This window comes from Rhinopithecus roxellana, chromosome 6 (assembly GCF_007565055.1).
Source record: "Rhinopithecus roxellana isolate Shanxi Qingling chromosome 6, ASM756505v1, whole genome shotgun sequence".
In the NCBI taxonomy this organism is placed as follows: domain Eukaryota; kingdom Metazoa; phylum Chordata; class Mammalia; order Primates; family Cercopithecidae; genus Rhinopithecus; species Rhinopithecus roxellana.
This window is the reverse complement of record NC_044554.1, coordinates 35198188-35217163: the sequence shown is the minus strand read 5'-3', so window position 1 is coordinate 35217163 and position 18976 is coordinate 35198188. Positions and strand designations below refer to the sequence as shown.

The 18976-nt window shown below is 38.4% G+C and overlaps 1 protein-coding gene across 1 annotated transcript; it reads left to right on the top strand.

Moving 5' to 3' along the window:
- Positions 1-2825: 2825 nt before the first annotated feature.
- LOC104674933 (olfactory receptor 2F1) lies at positions 2826-4185 on the top strand. Its single transcript, XM_010379418.2, has one exon. The coding sequence runs from the start codon at positions 3150-3152 to the stop codon at positions 4101-4103; it is 954 nt and encodes a 317-aa protein (XP_010377720.1). The 5' UTR covers positions 2826-3149; the 3' UTR covers positions 4104-4185.
- The last annotated feature ends 14791 nt before the right edge of the window (positions 4186-18976 follow it).

The following is an 18976-nucleotide window of genomic DNA, read 5'->3' as shown; positions in this document are numbered from 1 at the left end:
AAAGAACTCAGGATGGATTTCATTTATGGATACAGGAGTACAAGCATCAGTGAGATATTTAAGAAACATTCATTCAGCTTTTCTGGAATGCATTTGGAGCTTTGAAGGGAAATCCAGGAGCTAAATGTAAAATTGAGGGTGAGCCATATAGAGTTGATAGTAATTATTATAACTAGAAATAAAAAGACTTCTAAGAAAAACTGTAGAAGTTAAGTACAAGTTCTGAGCACAGAACCTTAGCAAATGCTCATAGAGCAGAGCAGGGGAACGAGGAAGGTTAAGAAAGCAAATTCGATTGGAGGAAAATCAGGACAGAAGTCCATGACAGAGTTGAGAGTTTGAAGGAAGAAACAGGTAACATTATTAAAAGCTAAGTAAAAAATGAAAATACGATAAAAAAATCTCTGGAATTGATGATGGCAGGTTATCAGTAACCTTTAAGTTTTCAAATCCTATAGATTAGTGAAGGCAGAAATGTTTACAGGCTCAGGAATAAATATTAGGAAATAAATCCAGACAATGGATTCCAATCATTAGAGATGTGAAACGAAGGGGGATTTAGAATGCTATATACACAGTAAAGCTTCCTAAGTTGAGATGCCTGTATATTTTCTTTTATACTGAGGGCGAAGGAGATACTCAGGAGCAAGAGAAACCTGAGGATGGTAGAGAGGGAGAGTAAATGGATAAAGAAGATTCTGAATGAGAGAGCATGAAATCAAGACTAAGGATCATCAGTAAATAATGGACACCTGCCTGTTCCAGCGCTCCTGTAGGAACCTAGGCCTTCAACGCCTTTAATTTCACCCAGGACCCTTCAGCTGGCCAGTATTAGGCACATTTCACACATGAAGAATGTGAGGCTCTGAGACGCTAAGTATCTTGCTCCGAGTCTCAGGAAACAGAACAGATGTGGATCCAACACAGGAGCTGTTAGACTCTGAAGTTCACACTTTCTCTGAGATGAGTCACTGTCAGTCATTTGTAATGTGACAAGGACTTAGTGGAGAGACATGTTGGGTGACTGAGAGGAGCACAGTGAGTCACGGGCTTGCAGGGTCTCCAGTGCGGCAGAGGAGCAAATACAGTGAAGACCACTGTGTCTTTTCCCTCACTGATATGTCAGCTCTCCATGAAAATTAAGGGTAATATTCACCCTAAAAATCCATCATCTAACAACGATGGCACTTTATAGGTGTTTGCCAAGTTAATGGAAAAATGTCTAGTTCAGATGCAAATCTGGAATCTAGTCAATAATAGTTGACAGGTTTTCTTTTAGTGAAATGTTTTTGAGGTTTTAGAATTTAAATTTGAATGTCTCTTTGAGGCAATCAAATGTATTCTCAGGCTCATTATTATTTTAGAAAAGCACTGAGGGGTGCTGCTGAGGGATGCTGCTGGGAGCATCAGGACAGAGCAGTAAAAAGGAAATGTTGGAGGAGAAGGAAGGTCTTGAGGAGGACATTAGGGAGAGTCTAGAAAAAATGGATGTGAACGTCAACTCTGAAAGGGATGAGCATTTCTGGAACTACATGTTTTGCTTAATCCTTTATCACGTAAGAGAGTTGAAGCATTGACAGTCTTTCCCTTGTAGGTAAGAGACCCTAGTCTGTCCGGACCTGTTTCTGCCCTCAATGCCTCCTGCCTCCTTTCTTTCCTACTTTCCCTTATTGTGGACACTGCAATAAAAGGAAAGCTCATGAAGAGGCAGACATGGAATAAGAAGGAATTGGTTCTAATTTTTTTTTTTTTTTTTACAATGTAGCTTGTTTTTGTTTAATGTTCAAAATTGATGCTGTAACATTAGTTTTACTGACAAAGCACTTGCTGAGCAAAAGTAAGGAGAAGGGAATCTCCATTCCAATGTACATTCAAGTGAATTCATATCTTCCTCTCTGTCTTGGACAATGAAGAAGGGTCCTTAGACATCTGCTTTCTCTTCCTCCCTCGTATCTAAAAAGTCTAAGCATTCATATCCATATTTGTTTTCTTTCACGGCCGTAGCAACAGGAGCAAGTTGAAAAAAGCAAAAAAAAAAAAAAAAAAAAAAGAGACCAAGGTACAATTACAATCCTATCCCACAAAGAGGTCAAAGGCTACCCAAAAGACCAGCGGGCCGCAGGATCCTCAAAGCATCTAAGCCATTTGTATACTTTCAGGTATGTTACAGGTGGTCTCCAATTTTATTTGTATCTGAATTTGTGGAGAGGATGCAGGGAAAATCATGTTTGTTGGCTTACCTATCCCGACACAGACATCATGTTACTACTAAAACATGTGATTCTACAGTTGTACTACCAGTAAAAATTCAAAAAGTACTTTCCCCATATGTTATCTACATTTGATGCTAAATGTACTCGTGAGTTATGTAATAATGTCCCCTTGCATATATAGTGTTTATCAATAAACCAACATCATGAATCTGCCTAATAAAATCAGGTTTAAACATGGGTTTCCGGTTCCAGATTTTTCCTCCAGGCCTTGCTTCTTCCAAATCTTTCCTTTTGTAGTAGATTTACACATTTCATCAAAATGAGTCTGGTTGACATGTTTAAGGTAATTCTTTAACTTTCCAACCATATTCTTCTTTATTGCTTATCATTTTACCTGCTGGTTGTCATTTGAAATTCTCTCCTTGCCCTGGAATCTGAAGTAAGTTGGTAAAGATTCAGAATTTCTAGTGTTGCAATACATTATTTACTTTTGTAGTACATTTACACATTCCATCAAGATGAGTCTAGTTGACATATTTAAGGTAATATGTTAACTTTCCAACCATATTCTTCTTCATTGCTTATCATTTTTACCTGCTGGTTGCCATTTGCAATCCTCTCCTTGCCCTGGAATCTGAAGTAAGTTTGTAAAGATGTAGAATTCCTAATGTTGCAATGCATCATTTCTAGGATTTAACTGGCTTCCCTGACATCAAATTGCGTCTTGTAAAGGCCATAGTTTGTCTCTCTGATGCAAAGTAAATGTAATGCATGTTGGGTCAAGACTGTCATTTTGGCCAATAAATGACCTGAAGTACCTGCCTAGGGCTGGCTGGCATGTATAGAATGCATTCAAACAAATTATTCTTATGGTTAGTCAACAACTTCTGTTTTTTTCTGACTCCCTTCACAGATTAATAATCCTTAAATATTTTAATGGGAACAAATAACCAGACTTGGGTGAGTGAATTTATTCTCCACGGCCTGTCCAGTGACTGGAACACTCAGGTCTCCCTCTTTGTCCTGTTCTTGGTCATGTACATGGTGACCATGCTGGGGAACTGTCTCATTGTCCTTCTGATCAGACTGGACAACCGACTCCACACTCCCATGTATTTCTTTCTCACCAACCTCTCCCTTGTTGATGTCTCTTATGCCACAAGCATAGTCCCTCAGCTGCTGGCGCATTTTCTTGCAGAACATAAAGCCATCCCATTGCAGAGTTGTGCAGCCCAGTTATTTTTCTCCCTGGCCTTGGGTGGGATTGAATTTGTTCTCCTGGCAGTGATGGCCTATGACCGCTATGTGGCTGTGTGTGACCCCCTGCGATACTCGGCCATCATTCATGGAGCGCTGTGTGCTAGGTTGGCCATCATATCCTGGGTCAGTGGCTCCATCAACTCTCTTGTGCAGACTGCTATCACTTTCCAGCTGCCCATGTGCACTAACAAGTTTATTGATCATATATCCTGTGAACTCCTAGCTGTGGTCAGGCTGGCTTGTGTGGACACTTCTTCCAATGAGGTCGCCATCATGGTGTCTAGCATTGTTCTTCTGATGACACCCTTCTGCCTGGTTCTTTTGTCCTACATCCGGATCATCTCCACCATCTTAAAGATCCAGTCCAGAGAAGGAAGGAGGAAAGCCTTCCACACGTGTGCCTCTCACCTCACGGTGGTTGCCCTGTGCTATGGCCTGGCCATTTTCACTTACATCAAGCCCCACTCCAGTCTCTCTGTCCTTCAGGAGAAGTTGTTCTCTCTCTTTTATGCCATTTTGACACCAATGCTGAACCCCATGATTTACAGCCTAAGGAATAAAGAGGTGAAGGGGGCCTGGCAGAAACTATTATGGAAATTCTCTGGGTTAACATCTAAGTTGGCAACTTGACTCACGAGCATGACTTAGAGAAACCAACTTTACCTCAGTGTTCATCCAACTCAGATCTGACAGGTGTAAACTATATTGTCCTGGCAACCAGGAAGGAGATGACATAACATGAACTGTGGGTGTTATGTAGGAGGCTGAGTGGTTGAGTTGGATGGGGTGTGGGATGTGGGGTTATGTTTATGAACAGTGGAGTTAGATACTGCTGTTATAAAACTTCCCACACTTCTTCCACCTCCACTCTTACAGCCTGACAATCATTGAAAAAAAATTACTACTTACTGTTTTGATTTGTCACATCGTTTGTAATCATAAACCTATTCATGGATGTTACCTTAGACCACTGGTACTTACACATCCACATTTTATAAAAGGTTATGGTGCTTCCATTGAAAACAAAGCACATTTTTACATTTGAAGACTCACTTTAAATAATTTGTAGCATAGGTCATCATATGCAGTAATTGTGTGAGTCAACATTCTGAGAAAAGTGTTATTGTCAAGGCTGACTAAAATGTTTTTGTGCAGTACCTACAAAAGGTGAACATAATGTCTTTTCCTGAGTGCCGGAGGTAATTCAGTGAAAAAATATCAACTCAAGGTCTTGTTTTACCTTTATAGGGTTATAATCAATGGTTGTTTGTACTAAAGACTATTGTTGACTAAGAAAAGTTAAGCTTCAGGCACTCCTTGACAGTATCCAAACAGTTTGAGAAGAATTTTACTGCATATATAGGTATGTCATTTAATATATTAAAAATGATTAATCTCTGAAAAATTCATAAGCTCTTTCTCTGAAACGTTTTTTATTTATTTTTTATTTTTTGAGATGGAGTTTCACTCTTGTTGCCCAGGCTAGAGTGCAATGGCACAATCTCGGCTCACTGCAACCTCCGCCTCCTGGGTTCAAGTGATTCTCCTGCCTCAGCCTCCCAAGTAGCTGGGATTACCAGCATGTGCCACCATGCCTGGCTAATTTTTTGTATTTTTAGTAGAGATGGGGTTTCTCCATGTTGGTCAGGCTGGTCTCGAACTCCTGACCTTGGGTGATCCACCTGCCTCGGCTTCCCAAAGTGCTGGGATTACGAGTGTGAGCCACCACACCTGGCCCTCTCTGAATCTTCAGAAACACACAAAAAAGCACACAAATTATGAGATACTGTATAAAAGGTCAAAGACATAGTTAATCTAAGGACAAACTCTTCAGCCAAAGTCAGTGAAGGGTAAGATAATTTAATACGAATTTTCGAACTTCAAAGGTCAGTTAGCTGGGCAAATGTTACCCTCAAGTCTCCACACTGAGAACTTCTCTTGCCGCCTCTGTCTTTCCCGCCCTCACACATACAACAGAGCCGTAGGTGAACTTTCGTAAATCTTGTAACCTGGGCTTATCTGACAGTGGACTTCCCTTTGAAAAGAAGCATAACTGATATAAAAGAAGGAGAAGACATAATTGAAAAAGGGGAAAGAAAAGAAAGAATACGATCATAGCTGGTCTCTCTACTCCTTTGAAGGTGTCCAAGTCCTTTCTTCCTTTTGCATTTTCTTTAAGTCAGTTGATTTGCATTTCTTACATTTGTCAACACATCATCATAGAATCTAAGCTTTCCTACAGTGTTGAAGACATACAACTCAAAGCCCATTTGATATCTGAATTTTATATTAATAGTAATGCAATCTTAAATTTTGCAAGATAGGCAGTCATCCTAAAAGATGACAATGCTGGCAAATTAAATTTTTATTTCAAGTATTATCAGTGGAGTATCTATTCTGTGTCAGTGTCAATAAATGGTTGTTGGACACAATAGTCAATATGATACCATCCTGACAAGGATAATTTCGCATAGTAGGGAAGACAGATGATGAAACAATGATAATGCATTGTGGTGTTACAGTGAAGGGAAACCTGCTGGAAATGATTGCAGAAGTCTTCCTATAAAAGGATCTTTGGGTTGAGACCAGAAATGTAAGAACAAGTTATCTAGAAGATAAGAAACCCAAACAAGAAACAACCTGTACAAAGTTGTAGAGATGTGAGCAAGAATGAAAGTCCAAAAAATGCTGGAAGTTCAATTTCAGGGCAGAGAAGAGTGAGGGAGTAGTAAAGATAAAGCAGGCAGGTTAGACATGGTCAGATCCTGGAAGGTGTCAAATGTCTAAGTATCTTTTAATTTTATTCTGATAGAAAACAATAGTCAGTGGAGAATTTTTAGAAGGAGTATAGATTGAAAAAAAATCACATTTAAAAACTATCACTCTGGCAAATGAGATAGTGGAAAAAAGGATTAGAGGCAAGACGACCAGCCTGCCTGCTGGGTCTGCTTCAGTAATACTCTTGAGACATTAGAGATGTCTGAATTAAGTTAGATGCAATGGGAAGGAGACAAGTAAAGTAGTGTCATTTAAAAGCGATGTCAGCTAAAACATTTCATCTCCCAGATTGGAAATGTCATCTGAATCTCATTCCTCTTTTAAAATGTGAGGATACTGTCTGAACATTCTGTAAATTGTGTAGTAAACTGGAAAATTCACCATCATGAACATGCCCTATATAAAATGGTATGGGAAGGAGATAAGGAGAAAGTAATCAAAAATACAAATACATACATAATACCTCAAGGAGGAAAATACATGAAGATGCTATATCTTCATTTCTGTAAGCAGTCATGTGGTCACAGTGTTTGTGACATTTCTCTATCAACCATCACACAATCCTTTGCCTTCAAACCCCACCTAAGCATGTTGGGATTCTTCCTGGAAGGGGTATCCAAGTCTTGATCTCTCAGGAAGCAGAAATGCTGAGAGTGGGCCTTAGGTATTTGGAAATAGACTACTATAGTCTCATATTCTGTATTCATCAGGTTTCTTTAGAGAGACAAGACTAATAGGATAGACAAATATATGAAAAAAGTTTATTAAGGAGTATTGACTCATACGATCAAAAGGTAAAGTCCCACAATAGGCCTTCTGTAGGCTGAGGAGCAAGGAAGCCAGTTGGAGTTCCAAAACCTCAAAAGTAGGGAAGCCAACAGCACAGCCTTCAGTCTGTGGCCGAAGGCCTGAGAGCCCCTTGCCAACCACTGTTGTAGGTCCAAGAGTCCAAAGCTGAAGAAATTGGAGTGGAGTCTGATGTTTAAGGTCAGGATGCATCCAGCACAGGAGAAAGATGGAGGCCAGAAGACTCAGGCAATCTAGTCTATCCATGTTCCTCTTCCTGCTTTTATCCTAGCCATGCTGGCAGCTGATTAGATGGTGCCCACCCAGATTGAGGGTGGGGCTGCCTCTCCCAGTCCACTGACTCAAATATTAATCTCCTTTGGCAACATCTCCACAGACACACCCAGGAACAATACTTTGTAACCTTCAATCCAATCAAGTTGATGGTCAATATTAACCATCGTATATTCCATCTATTACATTTCAATTTTTATCTTTTTTATTTGATAGACTTTTTAATTTCAAGGCTGCACTTTCTCAGTAACTTAAATCTTCATAAATTAAATTAGTTGGATCACCTTATGACTGCACACACTTCTAATTCACAGCTGCCTGTGAAAGGCATTCCCGATAGAAGGCATGAACATTATCTTGATACAGGAATACAAAATAAGATGCTCTTCTAAACTTTATTGTTTATTTAGCCATTAAATAGAAAAAATTTAAAAAGACACTGAAAAGTATTTGAAAAAAAAATGTTTTTCATTAGTTAATAACCATAAAAACACCACTGAAGTTTTTCCTTAAAAATCTAATACATATAAAAATTACAGTTTGTTCAAATAAGAATCTGAATGAGACCCATATATTCCAATTGTCTACTATGCCTCTGAGAATTCTTCTACTCTATCAATTAATAAATTTATGGTAATTTAGTAACCTATAAATTCTGCTTTTTTACTGTTGGAATTATTTTGTAAATAAAACTGCATCATTTGTTCCTGTTGGACTTCTCATACAGTCTAGATTTTTTGATGACATCCCTATAGTGTAATTTTACATGTTATTTTATTTCTGTATCTCCTGTTTAATCCAGAGGTTTCATCAGATTTACTTATTTATTTTTCTGACAATAGTATTCCATAGATGGTCACATGTCCTTCTAGCAAGAAGCACATGATGTTTGCAGCAAGAAACACAATGTTTCTTTTTTTTTGTCTGGGGATTGTTACAGTTATTATATCGCACAGGTCAGGATTTTTCAAAAGTGCCAAATATCTATTGACATTTTGGGCTGAATAATTATTTGTTATGGGGGCTATTTTGTGCATGGTAGGATACTTAGCGACATTCCTAACCTCTACCTACTAGATGGCCCTAGTACTCCCTCCCCACTAGGCAATGCCAATATTGCCCCTGATAGAGAAGGACTGACCTAGCTCTATTAATTTATTAGGGGTTTCAACATGATGAGAGTCTATCATCCTTTTCTCTTTATAATCTAAAATACGTTTACAGAGAGAAACTTCCACCTCATCACTATTTCATCCTCCTGAGGTACAGTTGGTATGAGAAAGGCAGAATAAATTTTTTAATTTTTCCTCTTTGCCACTTTTCAAAACAACAAATGAGGTGAGGTTTTTTTCATTATAGTTGTGAACTCACTGATGTACATTTATTCGATGTGTCTTAATCCATGGCAATTATTGTCTTTATTGATGTTCAAACTGCCCCATATTTGGTGAACGTGAGCCTATTTTAGTTTCTTATTCCTGCTGTAAAAGCAGGAATTCCACAAGTTCCACTTTATTTTACAAAGTCCCACAAACTTTGTGACTCAAAACATTACAAAATTATTATCTTAACATTACAAAGGTCAGAGTCTGATATGGGTTCTACTAGGGCAAAATCAAGCTGTTGCCAGAGCTGCATTTCTCCCTGTGGTCTCTGGGGAAGATTCCATTTCTTGCTTTCCTGCTTTTTGAGCTGACTTCCACTCCTTGGCTCGTGGCTCCTCCTTCCACAAGACCAACAGCACAGCAAACCTCTCTGTGTCTCTGATCCTCCACTCCATTCTGTCCTCCTTATGATGACAGATAAATGATCCTCTGTCATCACATATCTTTCTTCTGACCCTGATCCTCTTATCTTGTTCTTTACAAGAAACTTGTGATTACACTGGGGCCACCCACATTGTCCAGGACAATATCCCAATTTAAAAATCCTTCATTTAAATGCATCTGCAAGGCCCTTTTATCATGTACAATAGCATATTCACAGGATATTCTGTATTCATACAGGAACCTTAGTGTGCTACTATTTGCTACTCCTCATTTTTATACTTTTATTTTCAAAGATTTTATATTAACATAAACTATGAATACAAATAATTGCTATGCTGTTTCAGCTTTTGCTGTGCAGAAGCTCTTTAGTTTAATTAGGTCAATTATCCTGTAGTCTGTTAAATATTTAAAAGTGAATTTTATGTTAACTTTAAATCTTACTATTTCCAGGATGACCTACCTTCCTTTCCTTTTCTTTTTCTTTTTCTCTTTCTTTTCTTTTCTTTTCTATTCTATTATTTTCATTTCTTTCTTTTTTCTTTTCTTGTATAGATCCAATTTTCTGTCTGGTATTCTATTCCTGAAGAATTTCTATTAACACTTCTTCTGGGGCCAGGCGCGGTGGCTCACACCTGTAATCCCAGCACTTTGAGAGGCTGAGGCGGGCGGATCACGAGGTCAGGAGATCGAGACCATCCTGGCTAACATGGTGAAACCCTGTCTTTACTAAAAATACAAAAAATTAGCTGGATGTGGTGGCGGGTGCCTGTAGTCCCAGCTACTTGGGAAGTTGAGGCAGGAGAATGGCGTGAACCCGGGAGGTGGAGCTGGCAGTGAGCCGAGATCACACCACTGCACTCTAGCCTGGGCGACGGAGCAAGACTCCACCTCAAACAAACGAACAAACAAAAAACACTTCTTCTGGTCTAAGTCTGCTGGAAATATATTTATTTGCTTTTTTTCTGAAAAAGAATTTATTTTTCTTTAATTTTCAAAAACATGTTTTCTCTGCATATAAAATTCTTAGCTGATAGTTTCCCCCATCTCACAGTTTTAAAGATGTAACTCCATTTTCTTCTGGCTAGCATAGTTTCCAACAAAATATCTGTATTGATTTGTGTTTTTGTTTTTCTGTGTATGATGTATCTTTTTTTCTCCTTGGTCTGTTTTCAAGGTTTTCACTTTTATTTTAGCTTTCTGACAGTTTGAATACCATGAATGTAGACTTTTCTTTGCTTATTTTCAGTTATGCTATTTGGCTGAGCTTCTTGGATTTGAGCTCCAATTTCTTTTATTATTTTTCTCGTCATTATCTCTTCAAATACTTCTCCTTTTACTCTGTTTTGATTTCTCTTCTGCAATTTTCAAATTTTATGTATGTTAGATTGTTTGATATTGTACCACAGTCCTTGGCTGCTCTCTTCTATTTTATCATTATTATTCTTTTCTCTTTGTGCTTCAGGCTTGCTAATGTCTCTTGATTTATCTTTATCTTCACTGATTGTTTCTTGGCTCTCTTGAACCCACTCATCAGCATTCTTCATCTGTTATTATGTTCTTCATGTCCAGCATTTCCATTTGATTCTTCTATACAGTTTTCAATTTACAGTCCAAATTCCTTACACGTTTACAGAGGCTGACCATCTTTTCCACAGGATCTGTTCACTTATCAAAGAGAGTTATTTTAAGTCCCTGTGTGATAGTTCCTATATTCAGGCCATATTTGATTCTGGTTGTGTTAATTCTTTTGCTCAGTGACATTTTTTTCCAGCTTTTTCCTCTGATCTTTAATTTTGGTTAGATCCAAACATTGTGTGTGTAGGATAATAGACTCTGAGAAAAAATAAGAGTATGACTTGAAATGGGCATGCCTGTTTTGCTTGTCCTGCAGTATTTTTTCTTTTTCAACTTTTATTTTAGGATCAGGAGGTACATGTGAAGGTTTGTTGCAAAGGTACATTGCATGATGCTGAGGTTTACGGTATGACTGAACCCATCACTCAGGTAGTAAGCATAGTACCCAACAGCTAGTTTTTTTAGTTCTTTCCCTCCTCTCTTTCTCCCCTTTATACTAGTCCCCATTGTCTATTGTTCCCTTTTTTATGTCCATGTATACACAATGTTTAGCTGCCACTTATAAATGAGAACATGGGTATTCTGTTTCTATGCTAGTTTGCTTAAGGTAATGGCCTTCAGCTCCATCCATGTTGCCACATAGGACGTGATTTTATTTTTCTTTATGGCTGCATAGTATTCCATAGTATATATGTACCACATTTTCTTTATCCAATTCATCACTGATGGACACCTAGGTTGATTCCATGACTTTGCTATTGTGAATAGCACTGCAGTGAACATACAGGTGCATGTGTCCTTTTAATAGAATGATTTATTTTCCTTTGAGTATATACCCAGTAATAGGATTGTTAGGTTGGATGGTAGTTCAACTCTCAGTTGTTTGAGAAATCCCCAAATTTCTCTCCACGGTGACTGGACTAGTTTACCCTTCCACAGACAGTGTATACATGTCCATTTTTCTCCATTGCCTTGCCAACATCTGTTTATTTTTTTATTTTTTTATTTTTTAGCCATCCTGGCTGGTGTTAGATGTACCACTGTTGTTTTGATTTGCATTTCTCTGATGATTAGTAATAATGAGCATTTTTTCATGTTTGTTGGCTCTTGTATGTCTTCTTTTGAGAAGTATCTCTTCATGTCCTTTGTTCACTTTTTAAAAAGGTTATTTGCTTTTGGCTTAATGATTTAAGTTTCTTATAGATTTTGGATATTAGAACTTTGTTGGATGCATGCTTTGCAAATATTTTCTCCCATTCTGTGTGTTTTCTGTTTACTGTGTTGATAGTTTCTTTTGCTGTGGAGAAGCTCTTTAATTTAATTAGGTCCCACATGTCCATTTTTGTTGTTGCTGCAATTGCTTTTGAAAACTTAGCCATACATTCTTTGCTAAGGCCAATTTCAAGAAGGGTATTTTCTAGGTTTTATTCTGTAATTCTTATAGTTTGAGATCTTACTTTTAAGTCTCTAATCCACCTTCAGTTAATTTTTGTATGTGGAGATAAGTGGTCATCCAGTTTCATTGTTTTGCATATGGATAGCCAGTTATCTCAGCACCATTTATTGAATTGGGAGTCTTTTTCCAATTGCTTATTTTTGTCAAGTTTATTGATTACCAGATGATTGTAGATGTGCAGCTTTATTTTTGGTTCTCTCTTCCGTTCCTTGCTTTGTGTGTCTGTTTTTATACCAGTATTATACGTTTTTTGGTTACTGTAGCAGCATATTATGAAATAAGGTAATGTGATGCCTCCAGCTTTGGTTTTTTGTTATTGTTGTTTGTTTGTTTTTTCTTAGGATTGCTTTGGTTATTTGGGCTCTTTTTGTTTTCCCTGTGAATTTTAGAATAGTTTTTTCTAATTTGAAAAATGATGTTGGCAGTTTGAACAGGAATAGCATTGAAACTGTACATCGCTTTGAGCAGTATGACCATTTAAATGATATTGATTTTTCCAATCCATGAGCATGGAACGTTTTTCCATTTATTTGTGTTGTCTCCAATTTCTTTGAGCGGTGAATGAAGTTGAGACACAAAAATCCATACAAGAGATCAATGATTCCAAAAGTTGATTTTTAAAAAAATAAATAAGATCAATAGACCACTAGCTAGATTAACAAAAAAAAAAAAAAAAATAGGAAAGATCTAAATAAGCACAGTTAGGAATGACAACTATGACATTACAACTGATCCCACGTAAATACAAAAGAACCACAGAGACTATTATGAACACTTCTATGTACACAAATTAGAAAACCTGGAGAACCTGGATAAATTCCTGGAAACACACAACCTCCCAAGATTTAACCAGGAAGAAACTAAAAGTCTGAAAAGACCAATAATGAGTTCTGAAATTGAATCAGTAATTTTAAAGACCTGTCAATAAGTAAATAAATAAATACAAACAAACTATGGAACAGATGGATTAATAGCCAAATTCTACCCTATGTAAAAAAGAACTGATACTGAAGAAAGGACTTCTCTCTAACTTGTTCTACAAAACCAGCATCATCATCTTGATACCAAAATCTGTTAGAAACACAACCAAAAAAGATAATTTTGGTCCAATATCACTGATGGATGATGCAGAAATCCTCAAAAAACATGAGCAAACCAAATCCAGCAGCCTATCAAAAAGTTAATTCATCATGATCAAGTAAGCTTTATTCCTGGGAGACAAGGATGGTTCAACATACACAAATCAATAAATATGATTCGCCACATACACAGACTTAAAGACAAAAACCATATGGTCATCTCAATAGATGCAGAAAAACCTTTTTATAAAATCCAACATTTTTTTCCATGAAAAAAAAAAACACTCTCGACAAAGTAGGTAAAAGGGACATACCTCAAAATCATAACAGCCTTTTATGACAAACCCACAGCTAACATCATACTGAATAGGCAAAAATTGGAACCAGTCCCACTGAGAACTGGAACTAGACAAGGATGCCCAATCTCACCACTCCTCTTCAATATGGTACTGGAAGTCCTAGCCAGAGCAATCAGGCAAGAGAAAGAACCGTAAGGCATCTGAATAGGAAAATAAGAAGTCAAATTATCTCTCTTCAGTGACAATATGATTCCAAACCTAGAAAACCCAAAAGACTTTGCCAAAAGACTCCTGGAACTTATACACAACTTCAGTAAAGTTTCAGAATACAAAAATCAGTATAGTTTCTATATACCAATAGCATTCTAACCAAGAGCCAAATCAAATGCACAAGCCCATTTGCAGTAGCCACACACTCAAAATAAGATACCAAGGAATACAGCTAACATGGGGGTAAACAATCTCTACAAGAAAAACCACAAAACACTGTTGTCCTATAGTTTTGTGTGTTGTGTGTGTCTGTAGGTGGGTCCAGGGTATGTGGGAATCAATGGCATCAGGGGTTGACCTGGGTTTGAGTTTTGTTGTTGATTATCCTCCGTGCACCAGTGCATCTAAATTTCTCTAGCATTGAGCATTGCTTGTGCTTGGGGTGAAGAGTTAATTGTTGGAGGGTTTTCTCAAACATTGCTGTTCCACCCTCAGTTTTAAGCTCTTACTGTGAGACTCCACACTATATTGTGTCTTTCCACATGCTGCCTTTTGTCCATGGTAAACTTAAGCCACAATACCTGCTCTTCAATTCTTGCTGTCCTGGTGACAGAGAATGGGGATTATGCTTTGCTATTCCAGCTCTATCTCAGTCTTAGGCACATCGTTTGTCCTTGTCCCTGGGTCACAGTGATCCAGTCTCTTTCCCAGCCTTAGGACAGGGCTCATGGTCTGGAGTCAGGGCTAGAAAGTGTTTATTTTTGCTTGTTTGCTTTTTCCTTCTCTCAGCAATAGTCTTCCTCTGTCTGTGGGGAAAAAAGGGTTCCTGCCCTTCCTCCAGTGAGTGGTTCCTGGTTTCGTCCCATGCGGGAGACAGACTTGGCAAGAGTGAGTGGACTTCCTGTCTTCCTGCAGCCACTATTGCCGCCCTTACCTCAACCTGCATCATAAAGGAGGCCTTCTGTGGCGTTTCACCCTCCCTCAAGCATTCTCATCAGGACATTCCAAGTCTCCAAGTCTGAGAATAAAATATTGAGAAAAGATGTAAACTTCTCATTTATCTGTGGTTCCTGATTCTCACAATACCTCACACTTAACCTTCAGCAATTTGGCAAAGCAGTTCTTACTAGCACCTAGGGTGGCCTCATTTTCCTCTCACACTCTGGCCCAGGTAACACAGAGCTCACGCTCCATGTCTTTCTGGGATTACCTGTATTTCCTCAGATTTCATGCTAGTTAGTTTCCCTGCAACCTCAGTTCTCTTATCAATTCAAGAATAGTTATGGTTGTGTAGGTTATAAAACCTTTTCTTGTTCTAGGATGGAAGCAATGCTCTTTCCAGCTTTTTACAACCTAAGTGAAAGCTAGAACAAGCTCAATTACCATTTTTCCTTTTTAAATAGACTTTATTTTTTGAGCAGTTTTACATTCATAGAAACTTTTAACAGAATGTACAGAGAGTTCACATATCTCCACTCCCCACCATGCCATGCTACCATGCAGTCTTCTCTGTTATCAACATCCATCTCCAGAATGACACATTTTCAATTACTTTTTTTTTTTTTTTTTTTTTTTTTGAGACAGAGTCTCACTCTGTCATCCAGGCTGGAGTGCAGTGGCACGATCTTGGCTCACTGCAACCTCCGCTTCCTGGGCTCAAGTGATTGTCCTGCCTCAGCCTCCCTAGTAGCTGGGACTACAGTGGCGTGCCACCACGCCCAACTAATGTTTTGTATTTTTAGTAGAGATGGGGTTTCACCGTGTTAGCCAGATTGGTCTCCATCTCCTGACCTCATGATCTGCCCCGCCTCAGCCTCCCCAAGCTCTGGGATTACAGGTGTGAGCCACCATGCCCGGCCTTAATTACTTTTTAATGTCAGTTTTAACAGTGTGAGAAAATGTGTGCTAAGGTTAAGCTAAGTAAACTGTAACAATGGCAAATAATGCTTTTTAGGCCAAGGAATTGCAAGCCAAACAAACTGCTTCTCTGGAAGTAGCTAACTCTAATTATATGCAGAATTCCTAGCAGGAAGTAATTTGTTATATTCATGTTTATTTTTTTGCAATACCAAGGGTATGAATTTATAGTAAATATTAGTGTGCCTTTATGAATGCTTGTTGAAGGAACGCATTCAATTTCGAGATAGACAACTATGAAGCAGTCTTAAAAAATGAAATAGATAGGTAGATGGTGGTGCCGAGGAATTACCAGTATTTGACTTGGTAGATGAATAAATAAATAGAGAAATGATTCATTTAAGGGCACATACTGGATAAAGAACATATCAGACAATGATACTATACTTGCATTATCTCAAAATTGTGTGAAATCTCTTCATATATATATTAAAAATTTGAAGAAGTACGCAAAGTTAATCTGTTGTATTATTTTGGATAACTTTCTTCCTTTCTCTTTTTTTCCCAGTAGAACATAAGATTCACTTTTTCTACATCTTATTTGAAGTCTTAAATCTTTTTATTCAATGCTATTATTTTGCAACTTAAATAGTACCGTGAGACATGCACTGGATATCCATGGACTCTTGTAAAGTTCACAGTGGCCCATTATGTTCTTTGCATATATCTCAGTAGAATAAAGCACAACTCTCTTGTCTCCAGAAGGAGAAATAAGAGAATTCTAGAGCCAAGGGAGAGGATTTTTCTTTTTTTCCCTTTAACCTGTTGTGAATGCAGGCCTATTCACTGCTCACTGGAATTGGTGCATTGAAGGATAAAAGCTAGATTTGGGTTATAGGCGAATATCCTAAAACCCTACCAAGCAAGCTTTTATGAATTTTTTTAAGAGTGACCTAAGGCTTCAGTGGGGTTCTGCAGGAAACAGGGATGGAGAAGAACAGTCTTCCACAAGAAAAATAAGAGTGGCATGGAGGCCCTGCCCTTGAGAATTGGGAGTGGTGACAGCAATTAACACTCTAATGCATGAAGCTCCTGAGGGGAATCAGCTCTGTGTTGCCAATGCAGCCATTCCCACACTCCATTACTTCTGTGTGTATGAGCCAATTTGGGAGTACCTGTAACCTTCCTCGTAGTTTCCCTCAAATGTATGCTAGTTCTGGGTAATTTCCCAAGAGATTGGCGCACTTAATCTTTATGGTCCACCACTTTGTTGGAGGGGAGTCTTGCTTAGCAAACAACTTAATCCTAGACTGAGTTAGACATGACCATTGCAGGCACTGATTAACATTTGAGAGCTCATCACAGAGCTGTCATCAGAGGGTGGGTACAAACAGAGGCTTAAAGAGGGGCAGAAATAGTACAGTATGATTTGTTAGGCAGTTTCAATCAGAAATACAAACCATGAATGTGAGACCTCTTATTTATTTATTCATTTATTTTTTATTTATTTATTTATTTTTGACAGAGTCTCACTCTTTCGCCTAGGCTGGAGTGCAGTGGTGCGATCTCGGCTCACTGCAACTTCCACCTCCCGGGTTCAAGCAATTCTCCCTGCCTCAGCCTCCCGAGTAGCTGGGATTACAGGCACCCACCATAACATCCGGCTAATTTTTGTATTTTTTTAGTAGAGACGGGGTTTCACCATGTTGGCCAGGCTCAGATCACCTGACCTCAGGTGATCTGCCAGCCTCGGCCTCCCAAAGTGCTGAGATTACAGGTGTGAGCCACCATGCTCAGCCTGAAACCTGCTCATCTTAAGTATTGTAACAAATGTAGGAAAGTAATTTTGCTTTCTGAAGGCCAGAGACTTAAGTACATTTTTGTCGTATGTTTATTCAATTCCAGACTTTAGTATTAGCAGAGAAAAAAAGAAGGGGTAAAAACTGAGGCTGGAGAAGAGAATGATTATTAACTAAAAAATAGAGATACCATGGATGAATTCTGTATCATTTTTGGGGAAGATGCTTAGGTGAGAAGGCTAGATTAATAAAACATTTCATGAACATGTAGTAGGGGTATATTACCTTTCCAGAAAATAAAAATTGTCAATTATTTTAAAGTCTATCATCTCAATTATTCTCCTAAGAGTGTGTATACTAAATGTTTTGACTTTCTTTTCTTTCTTTCTTCTTCTTCTAATTTTTTTAAAGACAGAGTCTCTCTCTGTTGCCCAGGCTGGACAGCAGTAGCACAATCATAGCTAACTTAACTTTGAGCTCCTGGACTCAAGCAATCTTCCACCTTCAGCCTCTTGAGTGGCTAGGACTACAGGTATGTGCCACTAGGGCCAGTTAACTAAAAACAATTTTTTTTTTTTTTGTAGGGATAGGGTCTCACTATGTTGCCCAGACTGATTTTGAACACTTGACCTCAAGCAATCCTCCAGCCTCAGTCTCTCACAGTGCTGGGATTACAAGCCTGAACCACCATGCCAGCCTGATTTTCTTTTCAATAGAAACAGAAATGAAATGTAAGATAATTAAACGAATTGTTCAAAGTTAAAAGACTCTTAGAATGCAGACTGGGCCCACAGTTGAGGTCTCCTGACTGTCATTCAGCATCTCTCAAATGAGCTTAGGGATTGCACTATGGAAACTTGCTAGAGTGAGGAAACTACACTGGAAAAGAATATTCTGAGATGCGAGGGACAAGAGCTCTAGAGAAGGTGTAGCATAAATGGAATGAGACCATGATAAATTATATCTCTAGGGTGAACTTCAGAATTGCACGTTTCAGAAACTAGCTCTCAGTAATTGGATTCCGATTATGTGAAATGTCAGACAACCAAATCAAGACAGGAAGTAGATAACAAGACCCCGAAGAAGAAAAGCAAATTTTCTTCTCAGGATATAAAACCATCTTGGGGACACTGTCTACCCAGTGGCACTGGGTTTCTCCATTCCCCAGTGCTAGGATGATGAAAATACTCCTCTCCAGGATGGATGTATTTCGTGTGTATCGAAACCAAGTGTTCAACAACAGGTCAGATGAATCTTTTGCTAAACAAAAATGCCATTTCCACTGAGAGTTCCACTGTGTAAAGGTAAGCTTCTTGTTTATTTAGACCAGCATGAAAGAGAAATAGCTGTTAAGTTGTGCATCTTATCTTCATGTGCTCTGCTTCCGTGTTCAGAACTCTGCATCAGCTGAGGTTGTAGAGAGCTCCAAAAGGAGGCCACATAGGATGAAGACTCAAAAAAGTTTTACAAAAGATGATACACAAACAAATTTTCCCAGGAGAAAACCTTTTGGTCTTTTACTCCCTAGCTGTGGGGCATCATATATGTCATGATGTACAGCATCATCTCTATTACATGGGGAAGCCTCACTATGCCTGACT